Source organism: Oenanthe melanoleuca, chromosome 1A (assembly GCF_029582105.1).
Source record: "Oenanthe melanoleuca isolate GR-GAL-2019-014 chromosome 1A, OMel1.0, whole genome shotgun sequence".
In the NCBI taxonomy this organism is placed as follows: Eukaryota; Metazoa; Chordata; class Aves; order Passeriformes; family Muscicapidae; genus Oenanthe; species Oenanthe melanoleuca.
In genome coordinates, this window is record NC_079334.1 from 13,406,068 (window position 1) to 13,418,581 (window position 12,514).

At 40.9% G+C, this 12,514-nt stretch overlaps 1 protein-coding gene across 15 annotated transcripts in view; it reads right to left on the reverse strand.

Moving 5' to 3' along the window:
* Positions 1-3,923: 3,923 nt before the first annotated feature.
* Positions 3,924-12,514, reverse strand: part of SOX5 (SRY-box transcription factor 5) — a 608,434-nt gene continuing 599,843 nt past the window's right edge. For all 15 annotated transcript variants that reach the window (XM_056508516.1, XM_056508534.1, XM_056508524.1 and 12 more), the window contains 2 exons: positions 10,843-11,059; positions 3,924-7,638 (listed from right to left, as the gene is read on the reverse strand). In XM_056508516.1, the coding sequence (XP_056364491.1) occupies positions 7,335-7,638; positions 10,843-11,059 (521 nt within the window). In that variant the 3' untranslated portion in view covers positions 3,924-7,334. The remainder of the gene's footprint in view (positions 7,639-10,842; positions 11,060-12,514) is intronic.

Sequence of the window (12,514 nt, forward strand, 5' to 3'; positions counted from 1 at the left end):
GGATTTCTCCTGCATGAACTTAGATCAAATTTACTTACTAGAGGAAAACACTCACAGAACTCCTGCAGTGCCTTGCAGTTCCACCCCAGAGCAGTGAAGGCAGGCTGCCACCCTGCCCTGCACAGCTTCTCCAACAGAGATGTGGTGCAGCGGGGCACCTGGATGCTCACAGGGCTGCTGACACCACCAGCCTTCCTGAATTAGGCCAAGGACGGTACAGTGCTTGTTTCTTTTTCATATCTTTGTCGTAATCTTGCAAGAATCTCTGATTCCAGTGCTTAAGTGCCACTGTAACACTACCAGACATGAACGGAACATCCCAGGGACTAAAATTAGCTACTCCAACTCTCTTGCTGGTCTCAGGCACCAGATTACTTAGATAAATATGTTCACAGAATTTTCTGTACCTTTACAGCATGTATTTTCCACTGGCTGACCTGACAGATGCTGCCTGCTCTTCTCCCACATTGGTTTCTTGCAGTATTGCTGAATTTTTATTAACTGAGAGCTTATTGACAAGCTCCCATGCACCCTTTTCTCACTCATGCCAAAGTCACAGCACTGAGCTTCCTCATGAGGCACATACACTTCCATAACCTCTCATGGCTTCTGCAGGGGGTCTTTTAACTTTCTTACACACACAGAGCTTGGTATGTTACTTTCTTGGTAGGCATGCGCTAATTGTCACATGTCTTTCTTTTAGAAATAGTTTAATGTCATAATTATCCTCATTTTCTTCCTTCCTGCTACAGGCAATTGCTGGAATGTTTTAGAAGTTTTTGAAAGAAAAAAACCAAACAAACAACACAAAACCAAAATCCCAACCAAAATCCCCTCACAACTTGTCTAGGGAGAGAATTGTTACCACTCCCAAGTCTGGGCCATATCACTTAAGGACACTAGAAACTTTTGGGTTTTTTTACTTCAGCTGCATACTTAGGGTTTAACTAGTTGTCATCCTTGGTTTTGCAAAGCCCAGCCTTATCCTATATTACAGTTTAGATGTATCTTCAGCTTAGATTTTCTCAGTTTCTCCTTGACATTTTTCCACCACAGATAGAGGGAACATTTTTGCTTCTTTCAGGTACCAGCCCCACTAAAATGGAAACAATAAAACAAAAGAAAAAAAGGAAAAAAAAAAAGAAAATAATTCTAAGTCACTCCATCTCATGACCTCACTGTTCAGTCACGCTCAGATTCAGGTGGGTAGTGTATGCCATGTCAGCACCAGAGAGGGGCTCCCTTCATCACATGTTGCTGACAGTATCAGAAAAAGGGATTTTGAGGGGTTAAACGATTCCGATTTCTTTGGCCTGAGCCACCATCATATGACTCCTCTCAAGCCCATTTCTACTTCCACTGGACAGGTGCTCTGTAGGTGCTCTTGGCTCTATCAGGAAGCTGCTGGAACAGATCTCTGATTTGCTGGTGGGAAGTTTCAGGTGCCACTTCCCTCACAGGAAAATCACAGAGGACAACCTGGCAAACCAAAGAAGTGGGGACAGGTTCATAAGATCTCCACAAGCTACCTCTTGCTTTCCCAAATATTGCCTTTCCCTTTAGGAAATCTGGAACCATGGAGTGGCATCTGTCAAGCCGTAGGCACTTGAGAGTAAGCACCCATCAGAATAACTTACTGTCAAAAACAGGTACAAATTCATTTCATCCCACTTCGTGCCATATGCTGCTGTCAAAACTTCATGAACTGTTTAGGCAGCATGTTGGGACATTTTGACTAACTATGAGCAGAGCTATTTTTTTCATAGCTTTGTGTCACTGGCGTTTATAATTGGGTATTTCCCTGAGCATGCCTTGGTGTCTGAGCAGACAAGCCTGTGGCAAGAGGACGGAGCTTGGGAAGGCGGGCATGGGCCAAACCTCTGGATTCGGCCATCTGCTTATCATCCTGACAATGAACTGGAAATTGCACTGTACTGCATTGTTCATGGACCAACTTCTCCTTCTGTTTTAATGCGAATATTTGAAAGATGGGGTGATCTTTTTGTCCTGCGATTTGATGAAAATCTTGAATTTCGGAGCAGACTGATAAGCTGAATCCAAATCTCATTTTCTGCTGCTTGAGCCCAGCTGTTTTGTTCTCTTGACAGGAAAGTGTGCTAGCACACCCTTTGCTATAATAAGTGGGAAACAGACCACAGGATAGGTAAAGAACACATTTGCTGTTTTATTGGTGCCTTGCAGGGCAGTAATACTGAAAAAAGGGAATGCAAAAGAAACAAAAACCCCAAAACCAAAACCAAAAACCCAGGATGGTGGCAATCCACATTGTATTTTTTAAAAGAGTACATCAACTCCTGTTTTTTTTCATTTATTGTGGCATGAATGATAACATAAAACCAAAACATGAAAATATACAACTTATATTACACTATGTGTTATGAACAAAATATAAATCTATAACTCTATGTTATATTTACATAATTATTTCTTTTATTAAATTTCAAGTGAGATGGTAGGTTGCACATACTTTGTTTTAAGCTCCAGGCATTTGATTGTCTCTATTTCTTTTCTATTTTCATTTCACTTGTAAAATCCAAAACATTAGAAGGATAAGAGCTTTAGAGCCAGTGGAGCTATATAAATACTGTTTCAGCAAACCAGTGACAAAAAACACTGGGGAGTAGAGAAATCAGTCAGTAGAAAAAACGAACTTGACATGTTCTTCAATCTGGGAAACTGACAAGTTAAGATAAAGTCGAAAAAATGTAAATATAAACCAAGCTAAACAGACAGCCCATGCCCTGTGAATTGAGGATACACTTGAATTCACATCTAGTGAATTACAGAGTTCTTTGCAAAATGTAAGGGATGGTTCTACCGAGAAGTAGTCAGACAAAGAAACTTCCTATCCCACACATCATGCCCTGAAACTTCTGAGATACCACACAGTTGCCTTTCTTTACAGCAGATGAATTCTTGCTAAGGAAGACCTACATTTCCATGGAGCATAATTATTTTTGATGTTACAAATGTGATGTCAGAGGCTTCTTCGGGGACAATAACAGCTCATCTCTTTGGATTAAAAAGAAAAAGCTCTGAAAATGTGCTGTAAAAAGGTTAAAGACAATTTACTTTCTAAAAAATGATTTAATTAAAGACAGTCTACTGTGGTAACCAAATCTTTGAAATAATGTCTTCGAAGAAAGAATTTCTTCCATATGAATTCATAATAAGAGGATTTGGTTACAAAACTAATTAAATGCTATAATAATAGCTAGTGTTCTTTTCTGGGGGCCTGATTAATATAGCGGAACGGTTAGATAAAGATGTTAAATGCACTTAAAAATCCTATTTTACTAATATAAGGCATGAATAAATGGAAAAAAGGATATACTCAGTGTTATTTAATTGAGCTTAGAAGTAAGTGCCTCAGTTTTTTTCCTTTCTTTTCCTCTTTTCCCCACTGCTGGTGATCTTCTTTCTCAAGCTCACAAGATGCATGGTGGTAGCTGCACACCCGACCCCAGGCAGCTCCCCAGGAGCATCCTGGCACACCAGGTTCCCAGGGAAGAGGGGAACAGAGCCTGCCTTGGTATTAGGGCCTCAATGAGCTTTTAGGTTAATAAATCCTAATCTCTTCTTACCTGGTTTTTCTACATGCTCCAGGGCACAGAACCCAGGGAAAAAAAAAAAAAAAAAAAAACCAACAAAAAACCAAGACAAGAAGATAATTTTTATAAATGCATGCTTTGTTTTTTTGTCTTTTAGGGTTTTTTTTTTCCCCCAGAAAATTCAAGAGGGACAAACAATACCCTATTTTCATATCTGGTCTTCTACTGCTGAAGGATATATGGATGCTCATTCTTGGACCTAAGAAAACATTAGCATGAGCATTAAGTATTTTGCAGGTTGAGAACCCCAGAGAATTTTTTTTTTTTAATTTATGTTTTCATCTTTTGGCCTTTTTTTTTTTTTTCTTTCTTTTCCCTTTTTAATATTTCTGCATCACTTTCATCATCCCAAATGTAGAGGAGGTGGACAGTCTGATAAAGCAACCCATTCCCAAAGCACAAGGGAGGGAAGGCCAGGCTGGGGCACAGTCTCTCCAAAGGGAATGTGTATGGGACAAAATCAACTCCTTCAGCTGAGCCCTGGGTGAGGTGGTGTGAAAAGCACGGGGCTCTTGGAGTGCCCACAGACATCAGGCTGCCTCCAGGAGAGGCTCCCACAGAACTCAGGACTGAAACTTGGTCCCACTGAAGTCCAAGAGCCCCCTTCCCACTGAGCTTTCCCAGCCCACGCCTTCAAGACTTGCTCCAATCCCGCCTGCCACAGTGACACCTACCTGGAGCTAAAACAAAGTATTCCGGTAGCCCAAAGTGACACAATTAAACCAGAGAGTCTCTAAACTGTGGTGGAAATCATCCAGCAAATGTGAGGTGAACCCACAAGAGTCAGAAGTAATTTGTTCACAAAGACAGGGAACAAATTTAAAAATTTAAAAAAAATAAAATAGAAGAGAGCAAATATCTGTTTTCACATTGTACATAATAATGATATAAAAACAATTGTCTATTTTTTTTTTTCCTTCTTATCCAAACAGGGTGCTAAAAAAAAACCTGGCTCTAGATGACTGGTGTAATTAAATAACTAAAATGAGTGATGAGAGAGCAGAAGTTAATTAAAATTGAAAACAACACTCCCATTAATTCACTCCATCATAATAAACATCAGAAGTTGACATGGCTGGGGCCAAAATTAAAATAAAAGAAAGAGAAATGGTGTGAGCAGAAGAAGAAGCAATTTGTTTTCATATGTATATATATATATTTATATATATAAAAAGGTAAGGTGGGGAGGGGGTATCCATTTTAAATAGCCTAACAGCTTCATTTGCTGCACTGCCGAATTAGAACAGAATAAAATAAAGTTAAAAAAGGGGAGGTGTAAATAAATTATACATAATTTACTAATCTGGGAACAGCTGACCATTATTATTATCATTAATATTATTATTATTATTATTACCATTCAACACTAGCAAGAAGAGGCAGTTCAACTGAAAAAGAACAAAACCCCAACACAGTCATAAAATACAAACAAAAAAGAACCTTCTCTGATATGAAGGATATGATCAGCTACTCCAAGCATAACTTCAGAGCAAATCTTCTGAGAGAGAGAAAATAGAAAAGTTTTCAAAGCAGAGGTGGAAATCAAAACAGGGAAAACAGAAGAAAAAGAAAAGAGATATAGCAGAGTAAAACTATCATATGTCCACACCGCTCATCAGAGTATGGTGTTTGCTTTTTGCTTTGCACAAGGTCTGCAGAGGACAAGTTACAATTCAAGTGGGATTTCAGCAGGCAAAGAAAGGCATCCCCCCCTTCCTACCTGTCCTGTTCATCCTGCACCTGTCATCAAGGGCTGAATTTGTCTGATTAAGGGGCTGTTTGCAAAACAAATGCCGACAAATAGTGGTGACAGGGTTCTGGTGAGTACTTGGGCTGGGATCTCATTGCCACTAAGATGAATGGGCTAATTTTACAAGTTGGAGGTGATAAGAACAGCAATGTGTCTCCCTCTCGGAGTAGGAATTTACTAGGGAGCAACATAAAGTTGGCATCCTCAGTTGAAAAAAGAATTCAGAGGAAGGTTTTTGCTTCAGCATTACCCCAAGACCTTCCTTTCCAGGTCACAGAGCAGCTCCTGGCCAGCTTCCTCATCTGGTTGTGGTTGACCAAGGAAGACAAAACTGCCCAAACAATAAGCAAATAAGTGCTCTACAACAACACTGGAAATATTTTAGCACAGGAGAATATTTTTTTCAGTTGTGAGAGGCAGCAGTGAGGGAAATTCAGCGCTGCATGGTTTGAGTTCTTCTAATCTCACTTTGAATAGGGAAATATCTTCACAGCTATTAGCCTTCCTTCCTACACAAACATCTCACTGATAAAAGACAGATTTCTGCCAGTGCACAGAAGAAAAAAGTCAGTTAAAAAAAAAATTGCCTTTTGAATCAGAAATCATACTCAACCACCCTGAAGGTACGAGTTCATCAGAACTGGACTTGGTTGGTGGTAAACTTAATTATGCTCAGCAAGGAGGCAACACTTCCAGCTGCTGTGTCCCATGCAGAACAAACCACCTTTTGGACAAGCCTTTTTAATATTCTTTATGCTGCCACTTGAAGTGTAAACTAAAAGTAAAGGTTTCTTACAGACCAAGTCATTTGGAGGGTGCAGGACTTCATTCTGGAACATGATTTTTGCTCACAATAGTCCAAGATTATTCTTATCAGTACTTTAAACACGCACATATGAAAATCCAAGACCGTAAAATATTTTTTCTCTAAATTTCTTATGTCTCTCTCTCTCTTTTTTTTTCACCTGAGAACAGCACCTACAGTTTCCTTTAAAAAGCAAAAGCAAAACCAAAAATATATGTCTAATCTCACCAGCTGCTGGTATATCAGGTTCTTCAAGGGATTGTCTAAGATATAACACTGTCCTAACTTAAGACAGAGCAAGAAGCAAATGAAAAGCGAAAGTAAAACAAAACAAGAAGAGACCAACTTAAAAAAAGCAAATTGGACTAGTTCAGCGCTTTAGTACAAATTTGGCACTTGCTCAAAGACTCAGTATGGTGTGCAACTGATGAAGAGAAGTCCTCTCTTGAAATGAAATGCTTGTTGGGGTTAACAGAAAGACTCCCCACTTCCTTCCTTGCCAGCCACGCGTGCAGGCATGCACACACACACACACTTCTGACCCAGATTTGATAGGGAGGAGGAGAAGAAGGAGGAGGAGGAGGAAGAGGAAGAAGAGGAGGAGGAGGAGACAGAGGGGGTTAAAAGGAATTTTATCTTTTTTTTTTTCCTGTCAGGTGCATTACCAAAAAAAAAAAAAAATTATTTCTCTTTAAACTGTAGCACAAAACAACAAAACACATTCACAAGCCACTTGTTGGCACTGTGTACCTGAGTGAGAATTTCTAGAACATTGTAGAACAAACAGCCATAAAGTTTATTTGAAAAAAAAATAATAATAATAAAAGGTCGACGGGTAAGACTTCAGTGCTTGGGTATAGCAGCTGAATTACTGGCATTATTTTACCCATAGCTTATATCATTCTGTTGTTGTTGTTGTTGTCTCTGTTTCCTTTCTTCTGAGCCTTTTTTCTTCTGATGCAGGCTGATGTCTATTAGTCAGCTGATGTCCCAACTAGTTAAGACTAACAGTTAAAGTAACAGTCAGTGTATGAGAAAGTTAATGTGCTTGGCCACTGGCAAGGATAAACCAGATGGGGCTTTATTTATTTATTTTTTTTCTTTTCTCCTTGAAGTCCTGCAGGTTCACGAGACACTGGGACCCCCATCAGTTGGCTTGCCCTGCAATGTGGTTTTCACTGTCACTGCCATAGTCTGCATCGGGGTCGTCCTCCTCCTCATCGTACTCATCGTAGATCTCTCCGTTGACGTCGTCAGGCTGCATCTCCTCCTTGATGTGTGGCTCCTCACCCTTGACCCCGTAAGTGCTCTGGATGACGGGCATGCCAGGCTCTGGGCTGCTGGACACGCTCGAGTGCTCCGAGGGCAGGTGCGGGGAAGGCATTCCTGCCATGGCAATGGCTCCTGGGTACACTACACCCGCTGTGGCAATGGGGATCTGTGCTTGTTGCCTGACAGGAAGAAGAGAGGAAAAGGATGTTGGAATGCTGCATGGAATAAAAGGAAGTTAAGTTCAGCAGCATATATTCTTGGGCATGCAGAGGAATTTTTATATCCATATTCAAATCTCACCAAATGGTGCTCTACAAATGAGTATCAAACCCAAATCAGTTCCAGTGATAAGAAAACCCAACCCCTGTAAACATGTCTAGCCATATCTGAACTACAGATTCAGCTTGCCTTGTGAGAGAAAGTTCTTTTCTGGATCAGCTTGGTGCCAGCCAAAAATAAACATCCTTGCCAACTGTGGTCCAACTTAAAACCCTTCTACCGTCAAAATCTTCCTTTTAGAAAATCCAATTTGCTTTCAGGACTGGATATAAAAGTCACAGTAACTAGACACAAATTGCCAATAGGAGAGATGCAACAAGGTCTAGGTAAATTGCACAGGAATGGGAAGGTGCTGCAGGAAAATGCCACTGGATGAGGAGAAAGCAGAGACAATGCTTACTCCACATCAAGGACCTGGTCATTGCTAGGGAGAGGAACAGTGCGCTTTCTGGAGCCAACGTGAATTTATAGGATGGATGACTAAAGGCCTCCCACTGGAAGGTGAGTTTCCACTGGGAGCAGCAGTGAAAAGCAGATTCTTCAAAGCATGGTGGATAAAACTGAGAAGAGTCAGACTTAAAATGGAAGTGGGCATTATTTAAAAATTAATAAAAAGCAAGGAAACAACATGAGCATTTGAGAAAATCTTCTACAGGATGCTTTTATACAGCATCTAAGCCTTGGGAACCTGTCTGCAGTAATGAAAGAAGAATTATTCCAGGACACAGAAATTCCCTTTGCATCAAGAACACTAGCGGTGTTATACTAGTGTTTGTCTCCCTGAGAAGCTTCAGAGTCCCAACATGCCTAGAGGTTTAAAATTCATGCTCCTTTTGTTTCCTTCCTGCATGAAGTAATTCCATTGCAGTAATTCTCTTCAGTACATGCTGCACATTGTAATGTCATCAGCAGTGTGTCCATCTGCACTGAAAAGCCTTGCCACAGGAGACAAGGCAGAGTCTCTTGAGATGAACATTCTTAATTAAGAATGAAACCCTTCCCTGTTCCCCTGCCTGCCTGTGCCCTGGCTGCACAGTAAGCCTCACACAGTACAGGGATCCTGAAAGACTTTCCTCTGCCAAACAGCTTTATACTCGTTTGAAATGGCTTGCTGCATTTTCAGATACTTCCTGCCTGCCATCTGAGCAAGGTCTCCCTCCACAGAGCCCTTATTTCCGTGTTTCTGAAACAACTCAAGTTGTCTCAGCTGCAGATACAACTCTTAAAATAGGGAGCAGATCTAATTTGCATTTTATTCTTAATTCAGTAGGAAGGCTTTTGTTTTCTGGAGTCAGCATCTCTGCAACAAGATTCAGCACACTTAAATGGGATTTAATATTTAACAGTAGGAACACTTTGCACTTAAATGGTGCTTTTCAGAGTGCTTTTCAAATATTAAATAATTTAAGAGTAGTATTTTTCCACTTCTGTGGGATGTCCAGCCTAGAGGACCTTGCAGCAGTCCTCAGATAGTAATGTATTAGGGCTCTCAGCAGGCCACGCTTGCCACGCTACCACTGAAGACGAGGGCACTGAAATAGGGAACATTAAAAATTCCCAATCCTTCCCACTGTGATGCCTCCAGCATAGCCACAGCTCCTGTTAAACCAAGCACTTACTGTGGTGCCCGGCAGGAGCTGGGCTGGGGTTTAGAAGTTTAGCCCTAAATGACCTGTATTGGTGGCTGCAACAGATGGGAAACTTAGACCAGGAATGCAACTGTAGTGCTGTGACTGGTGACATCACACACTGGCCCCAGTGCAGCCACTGGCCACTCTGTCAGCTGCTTCCATAAAGATTTCACCCCAGGTTCTGTGCTCTGGTGCCCCAGTGCAAATTACCTCCAGAAATGTCTTGATTTCAATGTCAGCCTTGTTTGGAAAGCTGAATTTCTGTAGGCAGAATGTTACAAGGTTAATTTTTTTTCCCCATTGTGAGGCATGCATGTTAACCAGATAAGCAGTGTTTTGGGGGCTCTGCTGCCACCTATTCTTTTTCCATAAGGCCCCCTCCTCATTTTTAATCTCTTGATGCGGAATGTTGGCTGACTTCCCTGTGTTTGTTTCAGTGCTTACCACTGGGATCACCGGACCTGCAGCACCACAGGGTTAAGCAGCTCAAATTTCTCTGCTGAGCGGCTTACTCTAACAATGCACACTGTAGCTGTTTAAAACACAGTCTGATGACACTTAACAGTCGCTGGATAGATGTTCTCTCCTTTATTGCTACTTCTAGCCATTAACTAAAGAAATGTGCAACCCAGTTAATACTGAAAGGATTCCAAATTAAGATGAAACAAAACACAAATTCCATAATTTCAGAGGGTTGCTCTTGTTGCTGGCTTTGCCTTTTTTTTTTAGGATCCCTGTGTAGCTTTTAATTTTCTCAAGTGAATACAGAAATATTTGTAATATTTGATTACTTCTGATTCTTTTTGATCTGCTGCAACCAATACCTAGGAATATCTGCAGAAGGAAAATATACGCTAGTTTCCTAGGCATACTATCTATTAGCTGTTTATTAGAACTGGTCTTAAAACTTCTGCTCAACCGAAAGCATTTAACTTACTGGAATGTAAGACACTCCCTAGAAGGACAAATGAACAATGTACACATGATGTGAATACAGCTTGATATGAATCAACTGAGCCATGTCCATATTCCAGCTCAAGTCCAGTGTGTTCAGCAGTCCTTTTGCAGACCACTTGCCACAGATCATACTGAATGCAAACTTCTATTTTTGGCTTTTGGATCAAGAGGCACCACCACAGTTTCATTCAGATACTCTTTCTGAGGCCTCATAATACTTATAAGGCTTTACGAGAAGACTTACGTTTCTTTAGAAAATCTTAAAGCCTTTTTTTTTTCATTATCAGAGTGGAAATGAGACAGTTGGCTGAGGCATTGAGTATAAAACAGAGCCAACAAAAAGATCCCTAAAACTGCCTAACATCCTCCTGGAACACTTTGTTATCAAGTATAACTCTCATTTTCTATTAGCAATATCTCACGTTCTTGCCAATGAACTATAATTAAGAATTCTGCCTGATTTTTACTTTTTTTTGCTTTTGATGGAACGAGCAGTAGTTTTGAAAGGTCCCATACCCAACATTAAAGTACTGCCTCATCTCCTGGCGTCTGTTGCGCATGATGGCCTTGTACTCGCCAATGCGTAGCTTTTTGCCGTCTACAAGGCAGGTACGCTTCGGCCTGGGCTTGTATTTGTAGTCTGGGTATTTCTCCAGGTGCTGTTTGCTGAGCCGAGCCTGCTCCTCATAGTATGGCTGCTTCTCTAGGTTTGTCATAGCTTTCCAGCGAGATCCTGTCACCAAAAAACAAAACAAGAAAAAGAAAAAAACAAAACAAAACAAAATAAAAAAACAAAAACAAAAACAAAAACAAAAAAAAAAAAGGGTGGGGGGAAAAAGATGAGATGCTACTCATTCCCAAACACTGCAAGGCAGAGAAACAAGTAGGTCACCCAGAACAAGATACCTAAGGCCATTTTGCTTTGGGCTGAGAATCTGTCAGAGCTTCTAGACAGGGTTCTGGTCTTGTTTGTATCTGACTCATAAACCCCTTGGGTATAGCCAGAGAGAGATGACACTGGAAATTTTGACTCAATATTTCACTGAAATTTATCTACCTTATAAGGCCGCTCAGGTGGGCAGGAAAACCATTATCCTGATAATGGGCGACCCCTGACACACTGTTTCAGGATACAAGGCAGTAAATTTTGGAGGAATGGGCAACAGAGTCTGCTCTGCTGTGTCCCCACACTGTCCCTTGGCCACGTGCCTGTTTACACCTCCTGCTCAGAGAAGGCTCCACTCCATGTAGTGCTGTCTGCTCACTGGGATCCATGGCTGGATCAAGGCATCAGATCTGGATATGCACATGTCCACAGCTTAATCATTCCTGACAAACACCACGTCTTTCTGGCTCCCAGGTTGGTGAGAAGCAGAACAAGAACTGACTGTAAATGCTCCGCAGTCAGGTACAAGAGGCTGCAAAGACCCTAAAGCAATGCCTCTAAAAGCTATAAACTATCCCATATGTGTCAGTGGGGTTTTAACTCCAAGATCAAGTCCTGGAAAACACTGCCAGCCCCAACTTAAAGAATTTACTGTGTCATGAAGGGTAAAAGCACTGGAGTACTGGCACATTTCTCCCCAGAGTTGCACTATGGCTTCATTGCTGGCAGCCTTGTTTTCTGCCTATGTTAAAGTGGGTATTTGAGACAGTGATACAATAAAGACTTCAAAGTTGTTTTCAAATGCCTGATGAAAGTTATAAACTAATATTCCTTAAAGGGTATATTATGGAGCAGAAAGTAAAAGTTCTTGAATCAGTTGCCCAATTTTATTTTTCCATTAAATATAGAAGTGCTTCAGGGTAAGATACATTTCAAATAACAGGAATAGTTCAAGCTGTGAAACCTGTGGCTAAAAGAATACTTTATTGGAAAATAGTCAAGTTTCCCACTGGAAAAATGTTTGAATAGTTCCCCAATTTAATGGGTTCATAATGTCATATGTCATACTCGACTTCCTCTTGTTCCTGATTTTTTATGGTTAGCTCATGTTATTACTCAGGCTGGTTTTATCCCACTGTACCCCCAAGACTTGCAGTAGAGAGAGCACAGTTATCCCTTCCCCAGGAAAGAAAACAGTTTCATTCCCTCTAGAAAGACCGCTTCTGATTATTGACACAATTTCCCCTATCTTTGAAACTTTATTCCATGCTGCAGTCTGGGCTTCTGGAGAGAAGAGATGGT